General features: G+C 46.9%; 1 protein-coding gene across 1 annotated transcript; it reads left to right on the top strand.

The window, feature by feature from the left end:
• The first annotated feature begins 875 nt into the window (after nt 1-875).
• LOC123413551 (glyceraldehyde-3-phosphate dehydrogenase 1, cytosolic) lies at nt 876-4101 on the top strand. Its single transcript, XM_045106483.1, has 12 exons — nt 876-1028; nt 1141-1164; nt 1270-1370; nt 1669-1784; nt 1864-1963; nt 2452-2598; nt 2686-2746; nt 2827-2924; nt 3165-3307; nt 3458-3541; nt 3632-3721; nt 3816-4101. The coding sequence occupies exons 1-12, from the start codon at nt 1025-1027 to the stop codon at nt 3859-3861; spliced, it is 1014 nt and encodes a 337-aa protein (XP_044962418.1). The 5' UTR covers nt 876-1024; the 3' UTR covers nt 3862-4101.
• Nucleotides 4102-26651: the final 22550 nt, after the last annotated feature.

Genomic DNA, 26651 nt, shown 5'->3' with positions numbered 1-26651 from the left:
CGGAAGGAAAGCAAAAATGCCTTGCTCTTTCTTGCGCGAGAAACCACGCCGCACAGCACGGACGGCAGCAAATGCTCGGTGCTCCTCGCATTGCTTTCCTTTCTTGCCCGAGAAACCACGGGCGGCCAGCCACCAGGCGCGTACCTACCTCCAGGCCTCGCGATGACACGTGGGCCATGCAGTCGGCGGGGCCCACGGCTCATCGGGACGGCCAGAGGGCTCTGCCCTGTGGACTGTGGAGAAAGCTGTGGAAGGGACAGGTCACCCGCGCACCTTGCGCGAAATCAATTCGTCTGTATTTGTTTAGCCTGTCCGTAACGAAAGTATCATATATATATATATATATATATATATATATATATATATATATATATATATATATATATATATATATATATATATATATATATATATATATATAGTACTCCCTCTGTTTTTAAATATAAGTATTTAAAAAAGTTTCATTAATGTATTATATATGGATGTATATAGACATATTTTAGAGTGTAGATTCATTCATTTTGCTTCGTATGTAGACTCCTAATAAAACATCTTAAAAGACTTATATTTAAAAACGAAAGGAGTATCATGCATGCCAACTAAACAATTTTGATGAAGTGACATAGAATTAAATGAAGAAAGAGATGATTTTTTGAGGTAAGAAAAGAGAGGGTTGAGTATCATATACTGATACCGTATCATATAAAATGATATACTACTATGTGTCTTTCATGCCAATAAATAAACTATCCTATAATACAAACATATGATACTAAGCATTACGGATGCACTATCATTAATATCATATACTACGTGATACTAATATATCATACTACGCATTAAAACCAGCCTTAGCCTCCTCGATATTCCATTTCGCCTTTTCCTCTCCTGGGCTCCTGGCTTTATAAAACCGGCCGCTTAAACCCTCCCCACCTCTCCATATCCGCTTCCAGACACTTCCCCCGTCCCCAGCGAACCTCCCCACCACCATCTCGCGTCGCGGCGTCAGTTCCACTCCTTCGCCATGGGTAAATCGCTCGTCGATTTCCTGCCGCTTCTTCTCCTGATCTGAACGACGCTTGTTTTTTGCTGATCGATTTTGCTCTTCTGCTCTTTCTGCTTGGTTTGGGGCGCATGCAGGCAAGATTAAGATCGGAATCAACGGTGAGTTTTCTGTCTCCTTCTCGCGCTCGCATCTAGGTTCACCGATCGGTGCTGGTGTGACCGTGTGGGTGCCTCTGTTTTGATCTGGTGTCTGTTTCTGCTCAGGTTTCGGAAGGATCGGGAGGCTCGTCGCCAGGGTCGCACTCCAGAGCGACGATGTCGAGCTCGTCGCCGTCAACGACCCCTTCATCACCACCGAGTACATGGTATGCCACTCGATCTGCGATTTCCACCCGCTCTGGTAGCTAGATCTGGTGGTCTAAAATGTTTGTGGGGTTTTACCTGTGATTTCTTCTGTTAGCATACCTGCTTCTGTTGTTCCATGAGGCCTGCTTCTGCTTCTGTGATCTGTTTGTTTGCTTGCCTGATTATGCTAGTAGTATTAGTCGGCCTCTGTAGCATGCCTTCAGATATCATGATCCTCTACCGCAAAAAGAGATATCATGATTCTGCTCGGTTGGTTTGTTTAATTGAGTTGAATTCTGTGGTTCGCGTGATGTGCAGACGTACATGTTCAAGTACGACACAGTTCACGGCCATTGGAAGCACAGTGACATCAAGCTCAAAGACGACAAGACGCTGCTCTTCGGCGAGAAGCCAGTTACTGTCTTTGGCGTCAGGTAGTATTGATATTATAGCCTTTTCGGAAGGTTTGTGTCTGTTAAGTTATCAAGCTAATGTTTGATGTTCTCTTGACAGGAACCCTGAGGAGATCCCGTGGGGTGAGGCTGGTGCTGATTACGTTGTGGAGTCCACCGGTGTCTTCACTGACAAGGACAAGGCCGCTGCTCACTTGAAGGTATAACTGACGTTCTGGTTTTCGCTCATTCACACATTAGTTCCGAGCTATATATATGTGCCTTTTCTGATCCTTTGAATACGAGGCTGAGAAAGAATCCATTTGTATTATTGAATTTCAATTAGAAAATGTGTCCTGCTCCATATATATTTATTTCTTCTTAGTGTGTGAAAACATGATAAAAAATGAACACACACAGGGGAGTGTAAAGCAGAGTGTAATGCCGTTTGTTCTGAATTGTTTTGTGTGTTTGGTTGCTTCAGGTGTGCTAGTAGTAAACACTGAATTCATGGTAGTCCACTCAGTATCACAGTGACCATCAATTTTATTGGTTTATCTCAAATGCTGGGTTATTCTAGTAGCTTATTTTAATTATTTTTTGGTGCTAGCTGTATAAGAGTGCCACTGTTCTTCAGGGACTTAGCTTTTGCAATGTATTTCCAACACTAGTGAAGTGATTATAACTTGCATTGTTCATTGAATATTAGGGTGGTGCCAAGAAGGTGGTCATCTCTGCCCCAAGCAAAGATGCCCCTATGTTTGTGGTTGGTGTCAATGAGGACAAGTACACCTCGGATGTTAACATTGTCTCAAATGCTAGCTGCACCACTAACTGCCTTGCTCCCCTAGCTAAGGTATGTTCTGTTTCTGGTCATCATCTTACCTTCACTACTACTGGGATTGTGGTTCATTTTGTAATGATGTTTATTATCATTCATCAGGTCATTAATGACAACTTTGGTATTATTGAGGGTCTGATGACCACTGTTCATGCCATCACTGGTAAGATATTGTTGGCTGTGCTCTCAAGTTATCTGCCTTAGTAATCTCATTAACTTGACATTGGTGAACTTGCCTCTCAGCCACACAGAAGACCGTTGATGGTCCCTCAAGCAAGGACTGGAGAGGTGGCAGGGCCGCAAGCTTTAACATCATCCCCAGCAGCACTGGTGCTGCCAAGGTATGCAACCAATAGCATTGTGCATTTGTTTTCAGACACTGTTTTGAATGGATTGCTTACTTCTTTACCTATTGCTTATGTTGTGCATATTGGGTCCATGTTTTTCTTTGGAGATTATTCTATGATTGTGAAATGATACACTAAACATTGTGCATGCTTATTTCATTTGTGAGCTCCCAGTGGACTTGATCAATTGATTGCAGTTTTGTTCTATTGACCTAATGCTATGATGGGTTTCAGGCTGTTGGTAAGGTTCTTCCTGAGCTGAATGGCAAGCTTACCGGTATGTCTTTCCGGGTTCCCACTGTGGATGTGTCAGTTGTTGATCTCACTGTTAGAACCGAGAAGGCTGCATCATATGATGACATCAAGAAGGCTATCAAGTAAGTCTTTGATCTTGGGGCATCTCCTATGAGAAGTAGAAGAGTTGTTGAGAAAGTCCTGCTTATAATTCCTGCCTGCCTGCGCATGTGTGACGATTCTACGAATATCGTTCCCAGATGTCACTAATAGAGTACGCAAATTATTTTCAGGGCTGCTTCCGAGGGAAAGCTCAAGGGTATCATGGGTTACGTTGAGGAAGATTTGGTCTCCACCGACTTCGTTGGTGACAGCAGGTATGCTCAATGTCGTAATGCTGCTGGCAAAAGCTACCGAGCGTTATCAGATAGTAACTGTTCTCCATTCTATATTTTATCATTTATTAGGTCCAGCATCTTTGATGCTAAGGCTGGAATTGCTCTGAACGACCATTTCGTCAAGCTTGTCTCGTGGTATGACAACGAGTGGGGTTACAGGTGAGTTGCCATAATGGATTTATTTCTACAACCTGCTGTCCAATGTCTATTTCATCGATTCATTCTGTAACACTTTGAATTTTTTCCTCTGCAGCAACCGTGTTGTCGACCTGATCCGCCACATGGCCAAGACCCAGTAGAGCGTTCTGCTTTCCTTGTGGCGCCTGGTCAGAGGTGCCCCTTTGTCTATGGGAATAAATGTGGATGGTGTCGCTAGACGCCTGGTTCATGTTAGTTGGACATGAGTTACCATCTGTTTTTCCGCACCGAGTTGCTAGTCAAGTACTCTTGATTTATGTAAATCGTTCAGTCCATTTACAACTTCTGTTTGCCTGAGTAAGTGTTTGATGTTTACAGCCTGAGTAAGTGTTTGATGTTTACAACTTCTGTCTTGCTTTTGGTTTGTTTGAGATTGTCGTTAGTTCAGATGTTTGATGCTGCGATCCTTGTTGAGTACTACTCCCGTCCCATAATATAAGAACGTTTTTTTTAAGCAAATATAGCTTGAAAAATGTGTTTATATTATAGGACGGAGCGAGTATATATGAGCAAGAATTATGTTCTGAATAGATATCTAGTAGTCAATTCGAGGCCCATTTCCTTCATATCTAGGCGATGAGCTACTCTTTTTATACTCTCTCCATTCCTGAATATATACTCCCTCTATAAATTAATATAAGAGTGTTTGGATTACTAAAATGGTGATCTAAACATTCTAATATTAGTTTACGGAGAGAGTATTATTTAGATATCTCATTACGGAGTAAAATGAGTGATATCACTATATGCATTCGTATGTAGTTCTTTAATGGAACTTCTAAGAGCAACTCCGGTGCGTCTGCCCATTTTGTCGGCGTGCATTTGTTTGGGTCGTGGCGACAGTCCCAACATGCCAACCCAAATGTACTTTTGTCCCAACATGCCAACCCAAATGTACTTTTGTTCGTCTGTCGATCCATTTTTAAGCTTGATTTGCGTTGGCGTGGACACAAGATGGACGCGTGCTGCGTGCCAACTACTCCCTCTGGCTCGCCAGCTCACGTGCGTTCCTCGGCCATTTGCCATGGACGTTGACGCTCGAGGAGCGGTCTTGGGAGTTGATGAAGAGAAAGGGCCAGAGGCACGCAGCGGGAGTTAGGAATGAAGCAGTAGCCGTTGGGACCATAGCTGGGGCAGCGCAGCGGGAGGACTCCCCCTGCACGTGGCGGTAACAAGGGAAGCGTTTTTGTACCTAGGGTTAAATCCTGGCTAGGACGGGCTCGTCAACGTCGCCGTGGCCATGGCGGCCAGCACAGGCTCGTTTACCTTTCCTTGGATAGTGTTACAAGTCGCCTCTGTGTGTCTGACAACTCATCCGATCCCCGTCTTTCACGTCTACCTCTAAGCCTCTCGTCTTCCAGACGAATGCTCGTTGGAGGTGAGCGTGATCGCGCCATCCACGCCCCCGCCTATGCACATTGACCTCAACCCTACACCGGTAGCCGGTGGTTCGTCATTCGATGGGACGAGGAGACACGCACGGGAGATGTCAGCCGACATGCTCTCCGGCGCTCGCAACCTAATCGACGGAATGCCGACAGCCATCGATGATGAGAGGGCCAACCACTTCATACAGAGCATCATCTTCGATGGTGCTCCGGCAGTCGCAGATGGTGATGGCTAAGATCTCGGTGAGACCCAAAGCCAGGACGACCGAGGTGGATCGTTCACGTCGTCGACCTATGACCAAGCTGGCATGGAGCCCGCCTTCATGCAAGATGGAACGGGACGGCTTCCCGCTCAACCACGTGTTTTCGGATGACTACGACCTCGAGGAAGAGGATGAGGTGGACATCAACGAAGAGGCTATGTTCGAGGATGAGCTCGCCACGCAAGTCGTCGAGGTGCAGCCCAAGCGAAAGAGACGAACGAAGGCATACACGACGGCCGATGACAAGCTCCTTTGTGAGTTTTGGAGAGACATTGGGCAAGACCCCAAGGTCGGCGTCGATCAGAAGGCATCAACCTTTTGGATCGTGTCCATCGTGAGTTTCACGAACGCAAGAATTTCTCGCCGTATCAAATGCAGAACACGCGTGTGTGGGTGTCTATTTGGAAGCGATGGAAGGTGATACAACAAGAATGCAACATGTTTTGTGCCATTTATGAGAGCATCAAGGCACACTCCGTGAGCGGCATCGACATACAAGACATGTGAGCGGCATTGACATACAATACATGGTATGCATGTTCATTTGCTAATTTGCTTGCGTCGTGTAATTTATTTGTAGGCATTTCAAGTTTTAGAGGCATTCAAGGTCCAATATGAAGACAAGTCCTTCAACCTTTCTCATTGGAGGATCATCAAAGATGAGGAAAATTTTAAGCTCCAATATGCCGCCCTCACAGGGCAGGGGGTAAGGAAGCCAATGAGGAGGTTGGGGAGGGTGAGAAGCCACGGCCACGGGGAAAGACGAACTCCAAAAAGGAGGACAAGCGGTGTCATGTCCAAGATGCGACCCTATCCTCAATTTGGCACGAAGGCCTCGTTAGGGATAGAAGCGCATCTCGTCATGTCGCAAGAATGTATATCGTTACAAGTACATGTACTGAAAAGGAGAGATATATATAGAATTGGCTTACACTCGCCACAAGCTACATCAGAGTCACATCAGTACATTACATAATCATCAAGAGTAAGAGCAGGGTCCGACTACGGACGAAAACAAGCGACAAAAGAAGAACGATGTCCATCCTTGCTATCTCAGGCTGCCGGCCTGGAACCCATCCTAGATCGATGATGAAGAAGAAGAAGCAACTCCAAATAAACAATCTACGCGCTCGCGTCATATAACCTTTACCTGTACCTGCAACTGGTGTTGTAGTAATCTTTGAGTCACAGGGGACTCAGCAATCTCATTTTCAAAGGTATCAAGACTAGCAAAGCTTATTAGGTGAGGCATGGTAAAGTGGTGAGGTTGCAGCAGCGGCTAAGCATATATTTGGTGGCTAAACTTACGAGTACAAGAAATAAGAGAGGGAAGTACTACGCATAGCGGACATGAACTACGAATGATCAAATGAATGATCCTGAACACCTACCTACGTCAGACATAACCCCACCGTGTCCTCGATCGGAGAAGAAACTCACGAAAGAGATAGTCACGGTTACGCACACAGTTGGCATATTTTAATTAAGTTAACTTCAAGTTATCTAGAACCAGTGTTAAATAAAGTTTTCACGTTGCCACATAACCGCGGGCACGGCTTTCCGAAAAGATTTTAACCCTGCAGGGGTGCTCCAACTAGTCCACCACAAATTACCACAAGCCGCATAGAAATCCTCAATCATGAAGCTCACGATCTTGTCGGATTCCCTAGTGGAAAACCTCAACTCTGAGATTACCCAAAGCATCATCGGAATCCCGATGCACAAGATATCTCGTTAAAGGTAAAACTAATCCAGCAAGGCCACCCGGTGTGTCGACGAACCCGATAGGAGCCGTGTATCTCGTTTTCAGGACACACCGTTTATGCATAGTGGACGGTAGCCAAACCTCGAGTTGCCCCGAGGTGGCACCGCCGACTGCTAGGTGGGTGGACCAACACTCATGCGGAGCACTGGCCCGGGGGGTTGATTAAATTATCCTCGGTGTCCGAAAGTCTCTATGCAATTTTATTAGGTTATTAGGAAAATGTAGGGGCATTAAATTAAATAGCATTTAATATGCTGATATAACAAGGAACCCATGCTTTCACATGGAAGCATCTGCACCTGCAACTAGCAACACTAACACAGGGTTAAGCAAGCGGTAACATAGCCAATCAATGGTTTGTTAGGTTGAACAGGTTGAAGGTTTCATGGCTGTCACGCCCAAGATGCGACCCTATCCTCAATTTGACACGAAGGCCTCGTCAGGGATAGAAGCGCATCTCGTCGTGTCGCAAGAATGGATATCGTCACAAGTACAAGTACTGAAAAGAAGAGATATATAAAGAGTTGGCTAACACTCGCCACAAGCTACATCAGAGTCACATCAGTACATTACATAATCATCAAGAGTAAGAGCAGGGTCCGACTACGGACGAAAACAAACGACAAAAGAAGAACAACGTCCATCCTTGCTATCCCAGGCTGCCGGCCTGGAACCCATCCTAGATCGTTGAAGAAGAAGAAGAAGAAGCAACTCCAAATGAACAATCAACGCGCTCGCGTCAAGAAATCTTAACCTGTACCTGCAACTGGTGTTGTAGTAATCTGTGAGCCACAGGGGACTCAGCAATCTCATTTCCAAAGGTATCAAGACTAGCAAAGCTTAATGGGTGAGGTATGGTTAAGTGGTGAGGTTGCAGCAGCGGCTAAGCATATATATGGTGGCTAACTTACGAGTACAAGAAGTAAGAGGGGGAAGATCTACGCATAACGGACGTGAACTACTGTTGATCAAATGAATGATCCTGAACACCTACCTACGTCAGACATAACCCCACCGTGTCCTCGATCGGAGAAGGAACTCACGAAAGAGACAGTCACGGTTACGCACACCGTTGGCAAGGTTTAATTAAGTTAACTTCAAGTTATCTAGAACCAGTGTTAAACAAAGTTTCCACGTTGCCACATAACCGCGGGCATGGCTTTCCGAAAAGATTTATCCCTGCAGGGGTGCTCCAACTAGTCCATCACAAAGTACCACAAGCCGCATAGAAATCCTCAATCGCGAAGCTCGCGATCTCGTCGGATTCCCTAGTGGAAAACCTCAACTCTGAGATTACCCAAAGCATCACCGGAATCCCGATGCACAAGATATCTCGTCAAAGGTAAAACTAATCCAGCAAGGCCGCCCGACGTGTCGACGATCCCGATAGGAGTCGCGTACCTCGTTCTCAGGACACGACGGATGAGCGATGATTACCACGCCAAACACCGAGTTGCCCCGGGTAGCGTTAATAAGTTGCTCTGTTTTGGACCAACACTCATGAGGAGCACTGACCCGGGGGTTGATTAATTTATCCTCGGGGCCCGGGAAGTCCCTATGCAATTTTATTAGGTGATTAGGCAAATGTAGTACCAATGTTGGGCCTTGCCAGACCATCTTTAATCTAAAACGAATTATCAAGGAGGTCCCCATAACGACCCCGATCGTGTAAGGAGCGCTCAGTTATGGAAAATAACACCGGTAGCCGGTAACTAAGGGGCAAAGGTGGAACAAAACACCAGGCTAGAAAGGCCGAGCCTTCCACCTTTTACCAAGTATATAGGTGCATTAGATTAAATAGCATTTATTATGGTGATATAACAAGGAACCCATGCTTTCACATGGAAGCAAAGCACCTGCAACTAGCAACGCTAACAACAAGGTTAAGCAAGCAGTAACATAGCCAATCAGTGGTTTGCTAGGTTGAAGGTTATCATGGCATTGTTGAGAGGCTGAATTTAACAGGTGGTAGGCACGAGACATAAACGATAGAAGCGTCAAACTAGCATGGCAATGATAGTAATGGTATCTGAAGAAATGATCATCTTGCCTGAGATCCCGCTTGGAAGAAGAATGCCTCCGTGAAGCAGACGAACCGACGTAGTCGAACGGGTCCTCGCATCCGACACGCTTGCGGAACTCTATCGAGACGGGGAAATCGGAAACAAGCATCAACACACGATATTCACCACAAGATGCACAACACAAATGATGCATGAGCAGTTGAAAACATGCAAGTCACGGCATGACAAATCACACAATCAAACACTACACATTAAGTGAAGTTCAATATGCACGAGTTGCATATTGACGAAACTCCACGTTTAATTATTTAGTTCTATCCCGGTTAGATACACGGCAATATTAATGTTGTCAAACATGCAAGAGGTGAAGCGGAAATTAATCTACATATCTAGGCATTTTAAATGAGGTCGGAAACGACATATAGCATCTCCGAGACGACCTCACGCGTTAATTTCCAATTCTGTCCATATCTGAACTAATGCATTTAATTAGTTGTTAAACAGCAAAACAAATAGGTTCACGTGATTCTACACGTCAAGGCAAGCAATCTACACATAAAGAACATCTCCAACGGAGCTACGGATCAAAAGTTACAAGCACCACAAGATATGATGGCATGAATGCAATATGTGTGCAACGGTGGCTACGAGCACTTCATCACATGCAACCAGCCATAGAAAATGAAACTACACGAGATTCCAAGCAAGTTTCATGTAGGACACGAACAAATCGGAGCTACGGTTCAAAAACTACGAGCAAAACAAGAAAGGACAACAATCTGCCAAAATCAGCCACATAGCATATTCTACGCCCCACAACTACGGCTACACAACTCCGATAAGCTCAAGCAAGGCATGGCACGGAAGAGGGAAAGAAGCACTACTACAGACTACTAACAACAACTAACATGGCAACAAGGAGCACAAGGAAAAGAAGACACAAAATGGCATCTCACGCACTATTTCAGACTTAGTGAAAATAACACCTCATGAAAGTGCAGTTTTCAGCCTGAAGCAATATTGACAGCAGCAAAACCTATATCTACAGGACTCCAAATGGCATAAAACTTCACAGCAAACTAGAGAAACACAAGGGGTACAACTAACTCCATTGGACCAACCCCAAAAGAGCTACAGATCACAAGATGCAAGCAAGACAAGACAACAACAAAAAAATAACAGATTCCAGACTTAGAAATATTTCAGCTCCTCTAAAACAACACTATTTCTAGCAACTTTAGGGCAATCAAAACACACCTAAACATGCATTTCTATTGCAACCAAAAATACCAGGACTAAACAAAACATCCAAGATCAACTCACTAGTTGACAACTCCGTCAAACGAAGCACGGAATAAATCCTACGAATTAAACAAAAGGGCATCACGGCAAAATATCGCGCGATCTAACTTACTCAAAAGCTAAAACTAATTGCACAGAAAAATCCATGAGATTTTTCTACCCCGGAAACATATAAAATATGTGGGGTTGCACAACAAAATAAAGCCACACAATAATGCGGGGGAAATAAACCTAGACACGAAAAATAATCTAACGACCAATCCCTACACGCAAAAATGACAATGACCGCTCTAAAATACGCGGAAAAATAGTCCCTAAAACATGGAAATTTTTACCACGGCATCCGGGCTATCCGAGAACGCGCGAAAAATAAATACCGGACACTAACAAATTAGGTCAGCAGGTTAATCTATGCATACGGCACGCCAAACGACGTCGAATAAGAATGCAAGTCTTATAATCGGGTTCTACGCGAGAAAATACACGTTTTACATATATAAAACGTTGCGAACCGACTAACGGTTGAAAAGATACACGCGTTTTAAAATACGTCTACTTCTCTGGAATTGATATAAATCCAAAAATCCCTAAACACTCTTACGGGCCGAACTGGGCGCAACATAGCAATAAAATGCGCTGGCGGGGGAATACCTCAAGGCTTACCTGGGCCGGCCGGCCTGGTGGAGCGAGGAGGAGGCCTCGGCCTGGGGAGGCCTGACGCTCGGCTGCTTGGGCCGCGACCAGCGCTGGGCCACAAGCGTGGCGGGAGGAGCTGAAGGGCCTCGGGCGAGGTGGCGACAGCGAGGCCCAGAGGCGCTGGTGGGCCGGCCCACACGGGCAAGGAGGCGGCAGCGCCCGCACGATCTCCTCATCCCCTCGACCAGGGAGCCACGGCGGCGCTGGCAGGGCTGGGCGCCGACGGGGGCTGCTGCAGCGGGACGCTAAGGCGACGGGAGGAGGCGGCGCCGGCCGGATCTGGCCGGACCTCGCCGGATCCGGCTGCCGGCGGGGCGAGGCAGCAAGGCGGCGACGGGAGGACCGGGGCCCTGGCGGCGGGGGTTGCAGCGGCGTGGCTCGACGGGGCAGGGACTCCGGCAGGCGTGGTGGCCACGGGCGGCGGGGTACCTCCGGCGAGGAGCTGCGGGTCGGGGTCGAGGTGGCGCAGAGGGCTCCGGCGGCGACGGCTGCTGGCCGGCGCGGCGACGCGGGAGAGGGAGCCACGGGGAGGCGCGGCTCGGGCAGGAAGAACGGGGGCGGCGGCGGCTCGGGTCCGGGCGGCGGCGCGTAGATGGGCCCGGCGGGCCTCAGATGGGCTCGGCAGGCCCGCGGCGGCGGGGCTGGGGAGAGAGAGGAGAGGCTGTGGCAGCTAGGGTTAGGTTAAGGTGGGGCGCGGAAAACGAGGAGGGTTTTGAGGGAGGCTGTCTAATTAAGGCATGGGGGCTATATATAGACAAACGGGGGGGGGGGGGCTCGATTAACCGGAATCGCGATCCGGATTCAACCGTGGGGTCGGTTTCGGACGATTCCGCACGAGGGAATGGGTACGCGGCTGTGTAGAGGGGATATCCGGAGACGAGAGGGAGAACGGGCGACGCGGCACGAATTTTTAAAACACCGACAGACGTCCGACGGTAGACCGAATACGGTGCCGCTACGGTCGACCGTTCGGGTACTAGACGGACTCCCATCGCGACGAAATTCGACAGGCGGCCTAGCTATAACTAATCGCGACCGCGTGCCAAGTTTCACCTCGATCAGAGAAAGTTTTAAACGCACATTAAAAACAGGGTTTTGACGGCGCCGCGGGCGCGTGCGTGTGCGGTCGGACTTAGAACGGACAACGACGAGGACCGGCAACTACTAGCGGTTGCAAATTTGAAAAACGGGCGGCAACGGAGACGCCGATGCAATGCAGATGATACGCATGATGCGATGATGATGCGGCAACTGAAAATACCCACACGACGAAAACGGAAAGAAAAGGGGAAGCTTCTGGAACGTCGGCATCGGGCTGTCACAATGGCATTGTTGAGAGGCTAGTATTTAACATGTGGTAGGCAACGAGACATAATGATAGAAGAGGTAAAACTAGCATGGAAATGATAGTAATGGTATCTGGGGAAATGATCATCTTGCCTGAGATCCTACTTGGAAGAAGAATGCCTCCGTGAAGCAGACGAACCGACGTAGTCGAATGGGTCCTCACATCCGACACGCTTGGGGAACTCTATCGAGACGGGGAAAACCGGAAACAAGCATCAACACACGAAATTCACCACACGATGCACAACACATATGATGCATGAGCAGCTGAATACATGCAAGACACGACATGACAATTCACGTCAAACAAACACTACACATCAAGTGAAGTTCAATATGCAACGGGTTGCATATTGACGAAACTCCACAAAGGAATTATTTAGTTCTATCCCGATTAGATACACGACAATATTAATGTTGTCAAACATGCAAGAGGTGAAGCTGAAATTAAACTACCTATCTAGACATTTTAAATGAGGTCGGAAATGACATATAGCACCTCCGGAACGACCTCACATGTTAATTTACAATTCTGTCCAGATCTGAACTAACACATTTAATTGGTTGATAAACAGCAAAACAAATAGGTTCACGTGATTCTACGCATCATTTCAAGCAATCTACACATAAAGAACATCTCCAACGGAGCTACGGATCAAAAGATACAAGCACCACAAGATATAATGGCATGAATGCAATATGTGTGCAACGACGGTCACGAGCACTTCAAAACATACAACCAGCAAGAGAAAATGAAACTACACGAGATTCTAAGCAAGTTTCATGGAGGACACGATCACATCGGAGCTACGGATCCAAACTACGAGCAAAACAAGATATCACTACGATCTGCCAAAATCAGCCACTTAGCATTTACTACGCCCCACAACTACGAGCTACACAACTCCGATAAACTCAAGCAAGGCATGACACGAACGAGGGCAAGAAGCACTACTACAAACAACTAACAACTAGCATGACATCATGGATCACTAGGGAAAGAAGACACAAAATGGTACCTCACACACTATTTCAGACTTAGTGAAAATTACACCACATGAAAGTGCAGGTTTTGATCTGAAGGCATATTGACAGCAGAAAACCAATAGCTACAGGACTCCAAATGACATGAAAATTCGCAGCATGCTAGATAAACACAAGGGCTACAACTTACTCCATTGCACCAACCTCAAAAGTGCTACAGAACAAAAGTTGGAAGCAAGAGAAGACAGCAACAAAATATAACAGATTCCAGACTTAGAAATATTTCAGCTCCACCAAATCAGCACTTTTTCTAGCAACTTGAGAGCAAACAAACCACACCTAAACATGCATTTCTATTGCAACTAAAAATACCAGGGGCTAGACTAAACACCCAAGAACAACTCCCTAGTTGACAACTCCGTCAAATGAAGCTCGGAATAAATCCTACGAAATAAACAAAAGGGCAACATGACAAACTATCGCGCGAACTGACCCGAAAACATATAAAATATGTGGGGTTGCAACAACAAAATATTACCACACGTAAATGCGAGAAAATAACCTAAACACGGGAAAATAAACTAGCGGCAAATCCCTACACGCAAAAATACAAATGACCGCTCTAAAATACATGGAAAAATGGTCCCTAAAACATGGACATTTAACCTACGGTATACGGTCAATTCGGACATGCACGAGAAATAACTATGGAACGGATCCTATTGAAACAACACGCAAAACGATGCATTAGGCACTTCAAACTGCCTCAAATAATTATGCAAGTTAGAAATTCAAAATCTACGCGGAATTCTACACAAAATCCATATGCTACACATTCCGATCCGACACACGAATAAAAAGATACGGACGATCGAATATATTCTAAACCTTGAAAAAATAGATCGCAAACCTAAAATAAAACAAATAATGGGCCGAATTCCTAACTGGGCCTAAGAGGCAACGAGCGCAAAGTAGTAATGTTGCAACGGGGAAGGGGAATAGCTGCGCTCACCAAGTGCACCTGGGCGAGATCTGGGGAAATGGAGCTGGGCCTCGGGCGGAGAGTGCACACCGGCCTGGGCTGGCGGTGGAGGAAGCCTGCAGGGGGCCGTTAGGGGGGCTGCCTAGCTAGGCCAGATCTGGCAGCCTGGCTGCTCCTGCGCGGCCCACGAGTTGGCGAGGCGGTGGCGGAAGCTCGATCTCCCGATGCACAACACGTAGCGCCATGGCTCCTCGCAACGACCCTGACGACGGCAGCGGGTCACGAGCGAGACTAGAGCGGCCGGGAACGGACGGGGTGGCGGAGGCCGGCCGGATCCATCATCTCCACACCGGATCCACGCGACGGAGGCGTAGAACGGGGCGGTGGCGGCGACCTCGGAACCTGCGGGAAGAGAGAGATACGGGTGAGGGAGAGAAGAAGAGAGAGGAGCGGAGGGAGCTCCGGCTTGGGTCCGGCGGGGCTCTCCGGCGAGGCGCCGGGCGGCGGGGCTGGTGGCACGTGCGGGAGGGGCTGGGCAAGGGAACGACTCGGAGCAGCTCGGGGAGGGCTCGGGACGAGCTGTGGTCGCCCGGACATGTCCGAATTGACCACAAACATGTCCGGTAGGTGGGTTTTTGGGCGAATCTGAGCCATTAGATGTGAATTCAATGGCCAGATTTATCCAGAGGGTTTGGGCTGCGGGATTTAGAAGGGTGAGGGCTAGCAGGTGGAGTTTTTGAGGGGGGTGGCTGCAAAAATGTCTAGGGGATACCCTAGTGAAGTGAGAGGGCTCTCTCTAGGGGGGTGTTACTTATATAGGATTGGTCTCTAGTGGGGTGGACCTCGTCCGTCCGATCGCGATCCGATGACCACGAACGGAGGAAGTGGCTAGGTGGAACTAGTGGGGTGTGAAGAGTGGTTATCCGGAGACGAGAGGGAAAACGGGCGGCGCGGCAACGCGATTTAAAACACCGGGGCACGCCCGACGATAGACCGAATACGGTGCCGCTACGATCGACCGTTCGGGTACCAGACGGACTCCGATTGCGACGTAACTTGACATGCGGCCTAGCTATCACTAATTACGACCGCATGCCAAGTTTTACCCCGACCAGAGAAAGTTTAACTCACACTTTTGAAAACAGGGTTACGACGATGCCGCGGGCGCGTGCGTGTGCGGTCCGGCTCAGAACGAACAACGACGAGAACCGGCAACTAACAACGGATGCAAGTTTGGAAAACTGGCAGCAACGGAGATGGCGATGCAATGCAGATGATGCGCGTGATGCGATGATAATGCAACAATTAAAAATACCCACACGACGGAAACGGAAAGGAAAGGGGAATCTTCTGGAACGTCGGCATCGGGCTGTCACAACTCTCCTACACTACAAGAGGATTTCGCCCCGAGATCCAAGAATGAAAGGGGGAGAGGATGAGAAAGAACAAGAGGTAAAAAATTTAGTCGCTTCTTTGACAAACGAGTGAAGCCAACGATCCTTGAAGGTTGCAAGGAGATGAGGAATGATATGAGAAGGAAGCAAGAATTCACGGAAAATTTCGGCAGCACTTCGGTAGGAAAATGGGACAAAAAAATCGATAAGATGAGAGAATTACACAATATACATGACAAACAACTAAATAGAACAAGGGAACACCATGATCTTGATAGAACAACATAATAGACCCAAAAGAGCAACAACACAATGCCTCCGGAACAAGAGAATATGAACTAGCTCAAGCAGAAGAAGATAATGAAGAAAAGAATGACAACAATCATCACAAATGAACTTGACAAGCACCCTTGCGAGAAGAATTGAACGGAGTTGTTGGAAAACAACAACGAAATAACAAGACAGTAGTGGGCTTATGGAAACCTTTTCAAACTAATGAAGTGACAACCAACCACTAACAGAAACAAGGATTGATTGGGAGAAACACGATAAGAACAATTAATTACACCAAGAGGATACATTAAGAACTTGGATTAATGACAAGCACCATGATAGCAACAATCCATATGAAAAGCTTTAGGTGAAATCCAAACCAAGATAGCTCAATGAAGCAATCATGGGTTGAAAATATCTCATGATCATAGAATTGGTGGGTTTAATTATCTCATTCTTGAAAGGAAAAGTCTTTGAGGCTCCTACACTAACAAGAATGCTATAATACCACCTCAAAGAATAAAGGAGAACAAACGCATAGGAAATGCAAGGGAAAGAATGCTTGAGGTTGTCCAACAGTAATGTTGAAGAACACTTGGGAAAAATCACATACTTGAAGAACCACCAAGAAGGACCTCGGTATACAAATGAATGATGCAAATATATGAATGTAGAAAAGAATAAGATTATGACCTAGCCAAGACTTAGATGAAGCCTCACGAAGAGATACTTGATAAAAATTGGAACTCCGGAAAAGAAAAGATAAGAACACTTGAGAAAAGAATTGATATCATGAGCCCTCCGGAAGAAGAATTGAAATCTCTTCGAAGAAGGAAGATCAAGAATAAGAATTATGTTATGCTCATCCTTCATCAAATTAAATTGATGACAAGCAACGGATTTAGCATATAGCTTATTCTTCTAGAAAGAAACTTGAAGAGAGAGATAGGTAAGCACCACTTGAAGTATGATTGAAGAAAGCACCGATAAGAATTCACAAATAAATGGGAACACCATGAATTAATGGAGAACCAAGAGAATGAAGTGATCATGAGCCACCTGAGATAAGAAAAACTTCAACAAGGCACCGGAATAATTGAGAGACCAACGAAGAGACAACAATTGAGAAGAATTGAGGATGAAAGGTGAAAGCTGAGAACGAAGAATCTTCTGAAATGATGGCCTTCGGAGGATCGAGAATGAAAACAACTCAGAAATGCGCAGGATAGCGAGAAAGGATTGCTCATGACTGGCAACAATTAAGAAGATGGCACCAAGCTGAAATGATGAATCTCCAAGAGAATGAACCAAGATTGAGAGAAACACTCCGTCAAATCTTCAATGGAGAAAATGACGAGAAGAACCTCACCAAGAATAACTGAGACACTCCGGAATAAAGAAGAATGCAAGGTTGAGCCAAATATGAGAATTAATTCAAACTGATCTTGAAGAAGGAATATGACTGATGAAAATCATACTTACGTCATAGTTGAAAAGAATTAAAGATCTCCGGAAAGATTAAAAGAGCCAGGAAAGATTCTGGGAAAAACCTGTGGGTTATGGGCCCACTCAAAGAAATCACCGTTAGAAAAGATTGCTGAGAAGAGAGATATTGCACCGGTAAAAAGAAAACTGTATGAGGTAGAGAACCTCGAAATAATTAAAATAATTGAAAACACGAAACTCAGAGATATCTTCAACACTCCGGTTAGAAAAGAGAGGAATAAATAACAAGACACGCTCATAAGAATTCCCAACATAGGAAAGAATAACAAGGATGAATAGGATATAATGAACACGGATAGCTGAATTAAATTCACCGGAAAGGATAACACGATTGAATAAAGATGAACACGAAGCTCCTGAGAATCTTCACAATAAATCACCGGCTACGAAAGGAAGAAGAGATAGCGGAAGCACAATGAAATGAATGCGCTTGGATGAAGTCCAATAACCGAAGAAAAAGGGTGGGAGGGCGGGGAAAAACAAAGACGACTTGGGACAGATGAGATGAACTCCGGATGAAAGGAATTGATAAGATAATTGATAGAGCAAAAGAATTAATACTCTCATAAAAATATGAGAACGCCTCTTAGAAAAGATCTGAAATCACCACTTGACATCGAAGCAACTTGAATTACCCTATTCAACAAAACAAAGGTGCGGCTTGCAATTAGCGAGAACAATCTCATGAGAAGGATTTCGTCCGATATTTTCGTGGACAGGAATCCACTAGATGTCGAACCCTAACCTTACATCATGTATTTGTTGGAAGATTGTCCTATAAGCAACTACTTGAACTCCCGCCTATGAATTCCCGAAATTTTTGGTCATGCAATCTGGTACACGGATACATGGAGTAATAATCACACAACCCCTATACTAACCCGTCACCTGTATCACATCCGTGAACACACAACCAGAATCTCGGACCTTAATCTACAACAGACCCTCGTGATCACAACGATACAAAGTATGGCAGTACTCTCGAACAATCTGCACCAGTACTGGGGACATCGGGGTTATCTCGCCACTACTAGTATTGAAGCAATTACGAACATCCTTCGTTCTGAGATACTAAGAAATCTGAATGATAACGATGTGCTCGAGAATCCCCTGGAGCTCAACTCCCCTGAAACTCAAAGAAGATAGGAGGCACCAAGACAGAACTCCGTCACATCGGCATTATATAGATTCCAAAAATATCCGCGTGATCCTAATTTTTTTTTGAGTGAGAAGAGGAGTAGAATTAAATTATTACGTCAAGATTCCTCACCAGAGCATAGAAGAGGAGAAAAAAGAATCCTACTCTCCGATATATAACTAGACTCAAAGCAGTTTTTCACTAGACTCGACTCGGTCAAGTTCGATCAATCAAGGGGGGATCCTAGGTCGGTACTGCTCTGATACCAACTTGTCACGCCCAAGTTGCGACCCTATCGTCAATTTGGCACGAAGGCCTCGTCAGGGATAGAAGCACATCTCGTCGTGTCGCAAGAATGGAGATATATATATATATATATATATATATATATATATATAGAATTGGCTTACACTCGCAACAAGCTACATCAGAGTCACATCAGTACATTACATAATCGTCAAGAGTAAGAGCAGGGTTGAACTACGGACGAAAACAAACGAGAAAAGAAGAACGACGTCCATCCTTGCTATCCCAGGCTGCCGGCCAGGAACCCATCCTAGATCGATGAAGAAGAAGAAGAAGAAGCAACTCCAAATGAACAATCTACACGCTTGCATCATATAACCTTTACCTGTACCTGCAACTGGTGTTGTAGTAATCTGTGAGCCACAGGGGACTCAACAATCTCATCTCCAAAGGTATCAAGACTAGCAAAGCTTATTAGGTGAGGCATGGTAAAGTGGTGAGGTTGCAGCAGCGGCTAAGCATATATTTGGTGGCTAAACTTACGAGTACAAGAAATAAGAGAGGAAAGTACTACGCATAGCGAACGTGAACTATGAATGATCAAATGAATGATCCTGAACACCTACCTACGTCAGACATAACCCCACCCTGTCCTCGATCGGAGAAGGAACTCACGAAAGAGACAGTCACGGTTACGCACACAGTTGGCATATTTTAAATAAGTTAACTTCAAGTTATCTAGAACCAGTCTTAAACAAAGTTTCCACGTTGCCACATAACCGCGGACACGGCTTTCTGAAAAGAGTTAACCCTACAGGGGTGCTCCAACTAGTCCATCACAAATTACCACAAGCCGCATAGAAATCCTCAATCACGAAGCTCGCGATCTCGTCGGATTCCCTAGTGGAAAATCTCAACTCTGAGATTACCCAAAGCATCACCGGAATCCTGATGCACAAGATATCTCGTCAAAGGTAAAACTAATCCAACAAGGCCACCCGGTGTGTCGACGAACCCGATAGGAGCCGCGTATCTCTCTCTCAGGACACACCGTCTATGCATAGTGGACGGTAGCCAAACCTCGAGTTGCCCCGAGGTGGGACCGCCGACTGCTAGGTGGGTGGACCAACACTCATGCGGAGCACTGGTCCGGGGGGTTGATTAAATTATCCTTGGGGTCCGGAAAGTCCCTATGCAATTTTATTAGGTTATTAGGCAAATGTAGTACCAATGTTGGGCCTTGCCAGACCAGCTTTAATCTAAAACGAATTATCAAGGGGGTCCCCATAACAACCCCGATCGTGTTAGGAGCGCTCAATTATGGAACATAACACCGGTAGCCGGAAACTAAGGGGGCAAAGGTGGAACAAAACACCAGGCTAGAAAGGCCGAGCCTTCCACCTTTTACCAAGTATATAGGGGCATTAAATTAAATAGCATTTAATATGGTGATATAACAAGGAACCCATGCTTTCACATGGAAGCATCTGCACCTGCAACTAGCAACGCTAACACAGGGTTAAGCAAGCGGTAACATAGCCAATCAATGGTTTGCTAGGTTGAACAGGTTGAAGGCTTCATGGCATTGTTGAGAGGCTGGTATTTAACATGTGGTAGGCAACGATACATAACAATAGAAGTGGTAAAACTAGAATGGCAATGATAGTAATGGTATCTGGGGAAATGATCATCTTGCCTGAGATCCCGCTTGGAAGAAGAATGCCTCCGTGAAGCAGACGAACCGACGTAGTCGAACGGGTCCTCACATCCGACACGCTGGCGGAACTCTATCGAGACAGGGAAAACCGGAAACAAGCATCAACACACGGAATTCACCACACGATGCACAACACATATGATGCATGAGCAGCTGAATACATGCAAGACACAGCATGACAATTCACGTCAAACAAACACTACACATTAAGTGAAGTTCAATATGCAACGGGTTGCATATTGACGAAACTCCACGTAGGAATTATTTAGTTCTATCCCGATTAGATACACGATAATATTAATGTTGTCAAACATGCAAGTGGTGAAGCGGAAATTAAACTACCTATCTAGACATTTTAAATGAGGTCGGAAATGACATATAGCACCTCCGGAACGACCTCACATGTTAATTTACAATTCTGTTCAGATCTGAACTAACACATTTAATTGGTTGATAAACAGCAAAACAAATAGGTTCACGTGATTCTACGCGTCATTTCAAGCAATCTACACATAAAGAACATCTCCAACGGAGCTACGGATCAAAAGATACAAGCACCGCACGATATGATGGCATGAATGCAATACGTGTGCAATGATGGTCACGAGCACTTCAAAACATACAACCAGCAAGAGAAAATGAAACTACACGAGATTCTAAGAAAGTTTCATGTAGGACACGATCACATCGGAGCTACGGATCAAAACTACGAGCAAAACAAGATATCACTACGATCTGCCAAAATCAGCCACTTAGCATTTACTACGCCCCACAACTATGGGCTACACAACTCCGATAAACTCGAGAAAGGCATGACATGAATGAGGGCAAGAAGCACTACTACAAACAACTAACAACAACTATCATGGCATCATGGATCACTAGGGAAAGAAGACACAAAATGGCACCTCACACACTATTTCAGACTTAGTGAAAATTACACCTCACGAAAGTTCAGTTTTTGATCTGAAGGCATATTGACAGCGGCAAAACCAATAGCTACAGGACTCCAAATGGCATGAAAATTCACAACATCCTAGATAAACACAAGGGCTACAACTTACTCCATTGCACCAACCTCAAAAGAGCTACAGAACAAAAGTTAGAAGCAAGAGAAGACAGCAACAAAATATAACAGATTCCAGACTTAGAAATATTTCAGCTCCTCCAAATCAGCACTTTTTCTAGCAACTTGAGAGCAAACAAACCACAGCTAAACATGCATTTATATTGCAAATAGAAATACCAGGGGCTAGACTAAACACCCAAGAACAACTCCCTAGTTGACAACTCCGTCAAACGAAGCTCAGAATAAATCCTACAAAATAAACAAAGGGCAACATGGCAAAATATCGCGCGAACTAACTTGCTCAAAAGCTAAAATTAATTGCACAGAAAAATCCCATGGGTTTTTCTAACCCGAAAACATATAAAATATGTGGGTTTGCAACAACAAAATATTACCAGACGTAAATGCAAGAAAATAACCTAAACACGGGAAAATAAACTAGCGGCAAATCCCTACACGCAAAAATACAAATGACCGCTCTAAAATACATGGAAAAATGGTCCCTAAAACATGGACATTTAACCTACGGTATACGGGCAATCCAGACACGCACGAGAAATAACTACGGAACGGATCCTATTGAAACAACACGCAAAACGATGCATTAGGCACTTCAAACTGCCTCAAATAATTATGCAAGTTAGAAATTCAAAATGTATGGGGAATTCTACACAAAATCCATATGCTACACATTCCGATCCGACACACGAATATAAAGATACGAGCGATCGAATATATTCTAAACCCTGAAAAAAATAGATCGCAAACCTAATATAAAACAAATAATGGGCCAAATTCCTAACTCGGCCTAAGAGGCAACGAGCGCAAAGTAGTAATGTTGCAACGAGGGCGGGGAATAGCTGCGCTCACGAAGTGCACGTGGGCCAGATATGGGGAAATGGAGCTGGGCCTCGGGTGGAGAATGCACACCGGCCTGGGCTGGCGGTGGAGGAAGCCTGGAGGAGGCCGATGGGGGGGGGGCTGCCTAGCTGGGCCGGCTCTGGCAGCCTTGCTGCTCCTGTGCGGCCCATGAGCTAGCGAGGCGGTGGCAGAGGCTCGATCTCCCGATGCACAGCACGCAGCGCCATGGCTCCTCGCAACGACCCTAACGACGGCAGCGGGTCACGAGCGAGACTGGAGCGGCCGGGAACGGACGGGGCGGCGGAGGCCGGCCGGATCCGTCATCTCCACACCGGATCCATGTGACGGAGGCGTAGAACGGGGTGGTGGCGGCGACCTCGGAACCTGCGGGAAGAGAGAGACACGGGTGAGGGAGAGAAGAAGAGAGAGGAGCGGATGGAGCTCCGGCCTGGGTCCGGCGGGGCTCTCCGGCGAGGCACCGGGCGGCGGGGCTGGGGGCGCGTGCGGGAGGGGCTGGGCAAGGGCACGTCTCAGAGCAGCTCGGGGAGGGCTCGGGAGGAGCTGTGGTCGCCCGGACATGCCCGAATTGACCACGGACATGTCCGGTAGGTGGGTTTTTGGGCGAATCTGAGCCATTAGATGTGAATTCAATGGCCAGATTTGTCCAGAGGGTTTGGGCTGCGGGATTTAGAAGGGTGAGGGCTAGCAGGTGGAGTTTTTGAGGGGGGTGGTTGCAAAAATGTCTAGGGGAAACCCTAGTGAAGTGAGAGGGCTCTCTCTAGGGGGGTGTTACTTATATAGGATTGGTTTGTGGTGGGGTGGACCTCGCCCGTCCGATCGCGATCCGATGACCACGAACGGAGGAAGTGGCTAGGTTGAACTAGTGGGTTGTGAAGAGTGGTTATCCGGAGATGAGAGGGAAATCGGGCGGCGCGGCAACGCGATTTAAAACACCGGGGCACGTCCGACGATAGACCAGATACGGTGCCGCTACGGTCGACCGTTCGGGTACCAGACGGACTCCGATTGCGACGAAATTTGACAAGCGGCCTAGCTATCACTAATTACGACCGCATGCCAAGTTTTACCCCGATCAGAGAAAGTTTAACACACACTTTTGAAAACAGGGTTATGACGATGCTGCGGGCGCATGCGTGTGCGGTCGGGCTCAGAACAAACAACGACGAGAATCGGCAACTAACAACGGATGCAAGTTTTGAAAACTGGCGGCAACGAAGATCCCGATGCAATGCAGATGATGCGCATGATGCGATGATAATGCAACAATTAAAAATACCCACAGGACGGAAATGGAAAGGAAAGGGGAATCTTCTGGAACGTCGGCATTGGGTTGTCACAAGCGGGGTGCGGCGTCGATCACCTTGATCGCAACCATGGAGGGCACGATGACCAAGAAGGATTCAAGGGAGGAGGAGCACCGACGAGACAAGGAAGAGCAAATGAACGCCATCATGGAGATTCGAAGGAGGAGGCTTGAGATGGAGGAAGAGAAGCAAACGAGGATGCTTGAGATGGAGGCGGAGAAGCAAGCCAAGATGTTAGAGCAACTCTAGCAGACCCTGCAAAAGACGCAAACGTGTAAAATTCCGGTGAGTATGCGGGTTCGGCCCATTTTTCTGCGAGAACAGAGCCCACATACTCACCTGGCCCATAAAAAATTACCACGGCCCGCAAACCGCATGCCCCGACCACTATATTTACGGTTCCGCGACGCGTTTGCGGGTCGAAACCCTATCCCCTGCCGCCGCCGAGCCACACAATTCCTCACCCCCTTATCCACATTTCTCGCCGCTGGCGACTACCTTCCGCCTCCAGCCGCCATGTGGGGCCGCATGTTAAGCTTCGGACGCGGCTCCGGCAGCAGATCTGGCGGCGGCAACGACCCCGAGCGCGAGCGGTGCATCCGCTCCGACGTCGCGGGGAAGCGCGGGGCGAAGAGGTGGACCAACCACGACCTCTCGCTGCCGCCGAGCTTCCTCGTCTGGGAGACGGAGGAGTACAACCGTCGGCATGGCCGTACGCCGTCCTCGGCCACGGGCTCATCCTCGGCGCGAGAGCTTATTCCTACGCCGGGAGCTCCTCCTCTTCCGGCGCGCGCCTTCTCCTTGTGAGGAGGCAGTGGTCGGAGGAGCCGAAGGAGCCAGAGGACGTCGAGTTCGTCCCCGTCAAGGAGATCCCCGCCCCTAGTACTAGTACTGATGTAGTATATAGTATGAACTAGTGTTTGCAGTGCTTGATCATGTAAAATATATGTAGTATGTAGTATGAACTTCCCGCGAAACTATATTTTCAAATTATGCAGTTTCATCTACGGTTTCTGTTCGGCCGCGCATGTTTTTGACCCGCAAACGCGTTTTGCGGGTCGAGATTTTGCGGGGTCTGCTAGAGTTGCTCTTAGAGATCGATGCCGCCAATACCAAGACCAAGGCGAAAGAAGTGGCTCTTGTTAGAATGATGACGGGGTTGGAGATCATGAAGGTGGATCTTAACACCATGTCATCAAGGAAGAGGCCGTGTTTTGAGAAGATGCAGTCCGACATACTCAAGTTCGACGACGAGTGATCTATGGCGTCGAGCGCCATCCTTTTCTGTATGCTCGCATGACCACGGCCACGATGGTGTGGTCGAACTCTCGTCCTTTTTTGTGAAGATGGCATTGTATGCCGCCGCTCGCATGGTGTCGGCATGAACTTTGGGTGACGACATGGTCCCTGGCTTGATCTATTTTTTAAATGTGTCTGCGGACATAAAACGGGTCATAGACGTTGGACACAGTACCGATTCAAATCTTAAACAGGACGGACATCGAGCAGGCGGTTGATCCAAACAGACAAAAAACGGACAAAAGCGTCGTTCCTTTGGGTCGACGCATTTCGGCGTATTCTGGGGCCTATTGGTGGACGCCGGCGCCCCCCTTGTATGTTAGCAGTGGATTTGTACTTGGGCCAGAGGCCATCTAGTAAAGTTAGCCATTGGAGTATAAACCTGTCTCCGAATGAGTGAAAAACTTCTTCCAATTATGTCATGGAACGTCCGTGGAATTAACAACCCAGCCAAGAGGGCGACCATTTGTGAGGTGGTTTCCGCGCACCGCGCCGCAATTCTCTGCCTACAGGAAACTAAGATCACGGATTGGACCCCAACAATTATTAGCGAAATTGGGGGGCAATCCCTGGCTGACTGCATCGTGCTGCCATCAATCGGGACAAGTGGCGCGGCGGCAATACTTTGGAACAGGCAACTATCAACGGTAGAATCCCATGCTGTAGGAATTTTTGCAATCACAGCGAAAGTTAAACTACTTGGACATCAAAATAGTTTCTGGATCTCTTCTGTCTATGGCCCAACGGATGACGCCAGAAAGGAGGATTTCCTCCGGGAAATCACCCTCTCCACACCTGCGTTAGTAGAGCCATGGCTAATCAACGGAGACTTCAACCTCATCTATGAAGCTAGGGATAAGAGCAACCTCAACCTAAACCGTAGGCTGAGGGGCAGATTTAGAACAACAATTGACGCCGCGGGTCTCAAAGAGATCAAATGTAAAAATAGGTGCTACACTTGGAGCAATGAGCGTCGTGACCCAACCATGGTCAGCATTGATAAATTCTTTTGCAACCAGGCCTGGGAACACATTTTTCCCTGTGCTTCCCTGATAGCGGCGTCTACGGCCACATACGACCACTTCCCACTACTCCTCGCCGACACAACTACTATGCCTAGACCTGCCATCTTTAAATTTGAGAGTTTCTGGCCAAGCCTCCCCCGCTTCCACGAAACGGTTCTGGCGGCTTGGAGTAGACCGGTACAAGCAACATGCGCTTTCCAGCGCCTTCACATCAAGTTAGGGTGAGTCGCGCGAGATCTTAGAATTTGGAGCAAGGCTTTTCTCAGCAATGCAAAAATACAATTCCA

The sequence above is a fragment of the Hordeum vulgare genome, chromosome 7H, assembly GCF_904849725.1.
Source record: "Hordeum vulgare subsp. vulgare chromosome 7H, MorexV3_pseudomolecules_assembly, whole genome shotgun sequence".
NCBI classification, from domain to species: domain Eukaryota; kingdom Viridiplantae; phylum Streptophyta; class Magnoliopsida; order Poales; family Poaceae; genus Hordeum; species Hordeum vulgare.
The sequence above is the reverse complement of the archived record's forward strand: the minus strand, read 5'-3'. Positions and strand labels throughout refer to the sequence as shown.

Excerpts from the sequence above, each read along its gene's own strand:
- LOC123413551 (XM_045106483.1), top strand. Across the intron at positions 2,925-3,164 it reads GCAGCACTGGTGCTGCCAAG|GCTGTTGGTAAGGTTCTTCC; the intron begins GTATGCAACCAA and ends GATGGGTTTCAG. Across the intron at positions 3,542-3,631 it reads GACTTCGTTGGTGACAGCAG|GTCCAGCATCTTTGATGCTA; the intron begins GTATGCTCAATG and ends ATCATTTATTAG.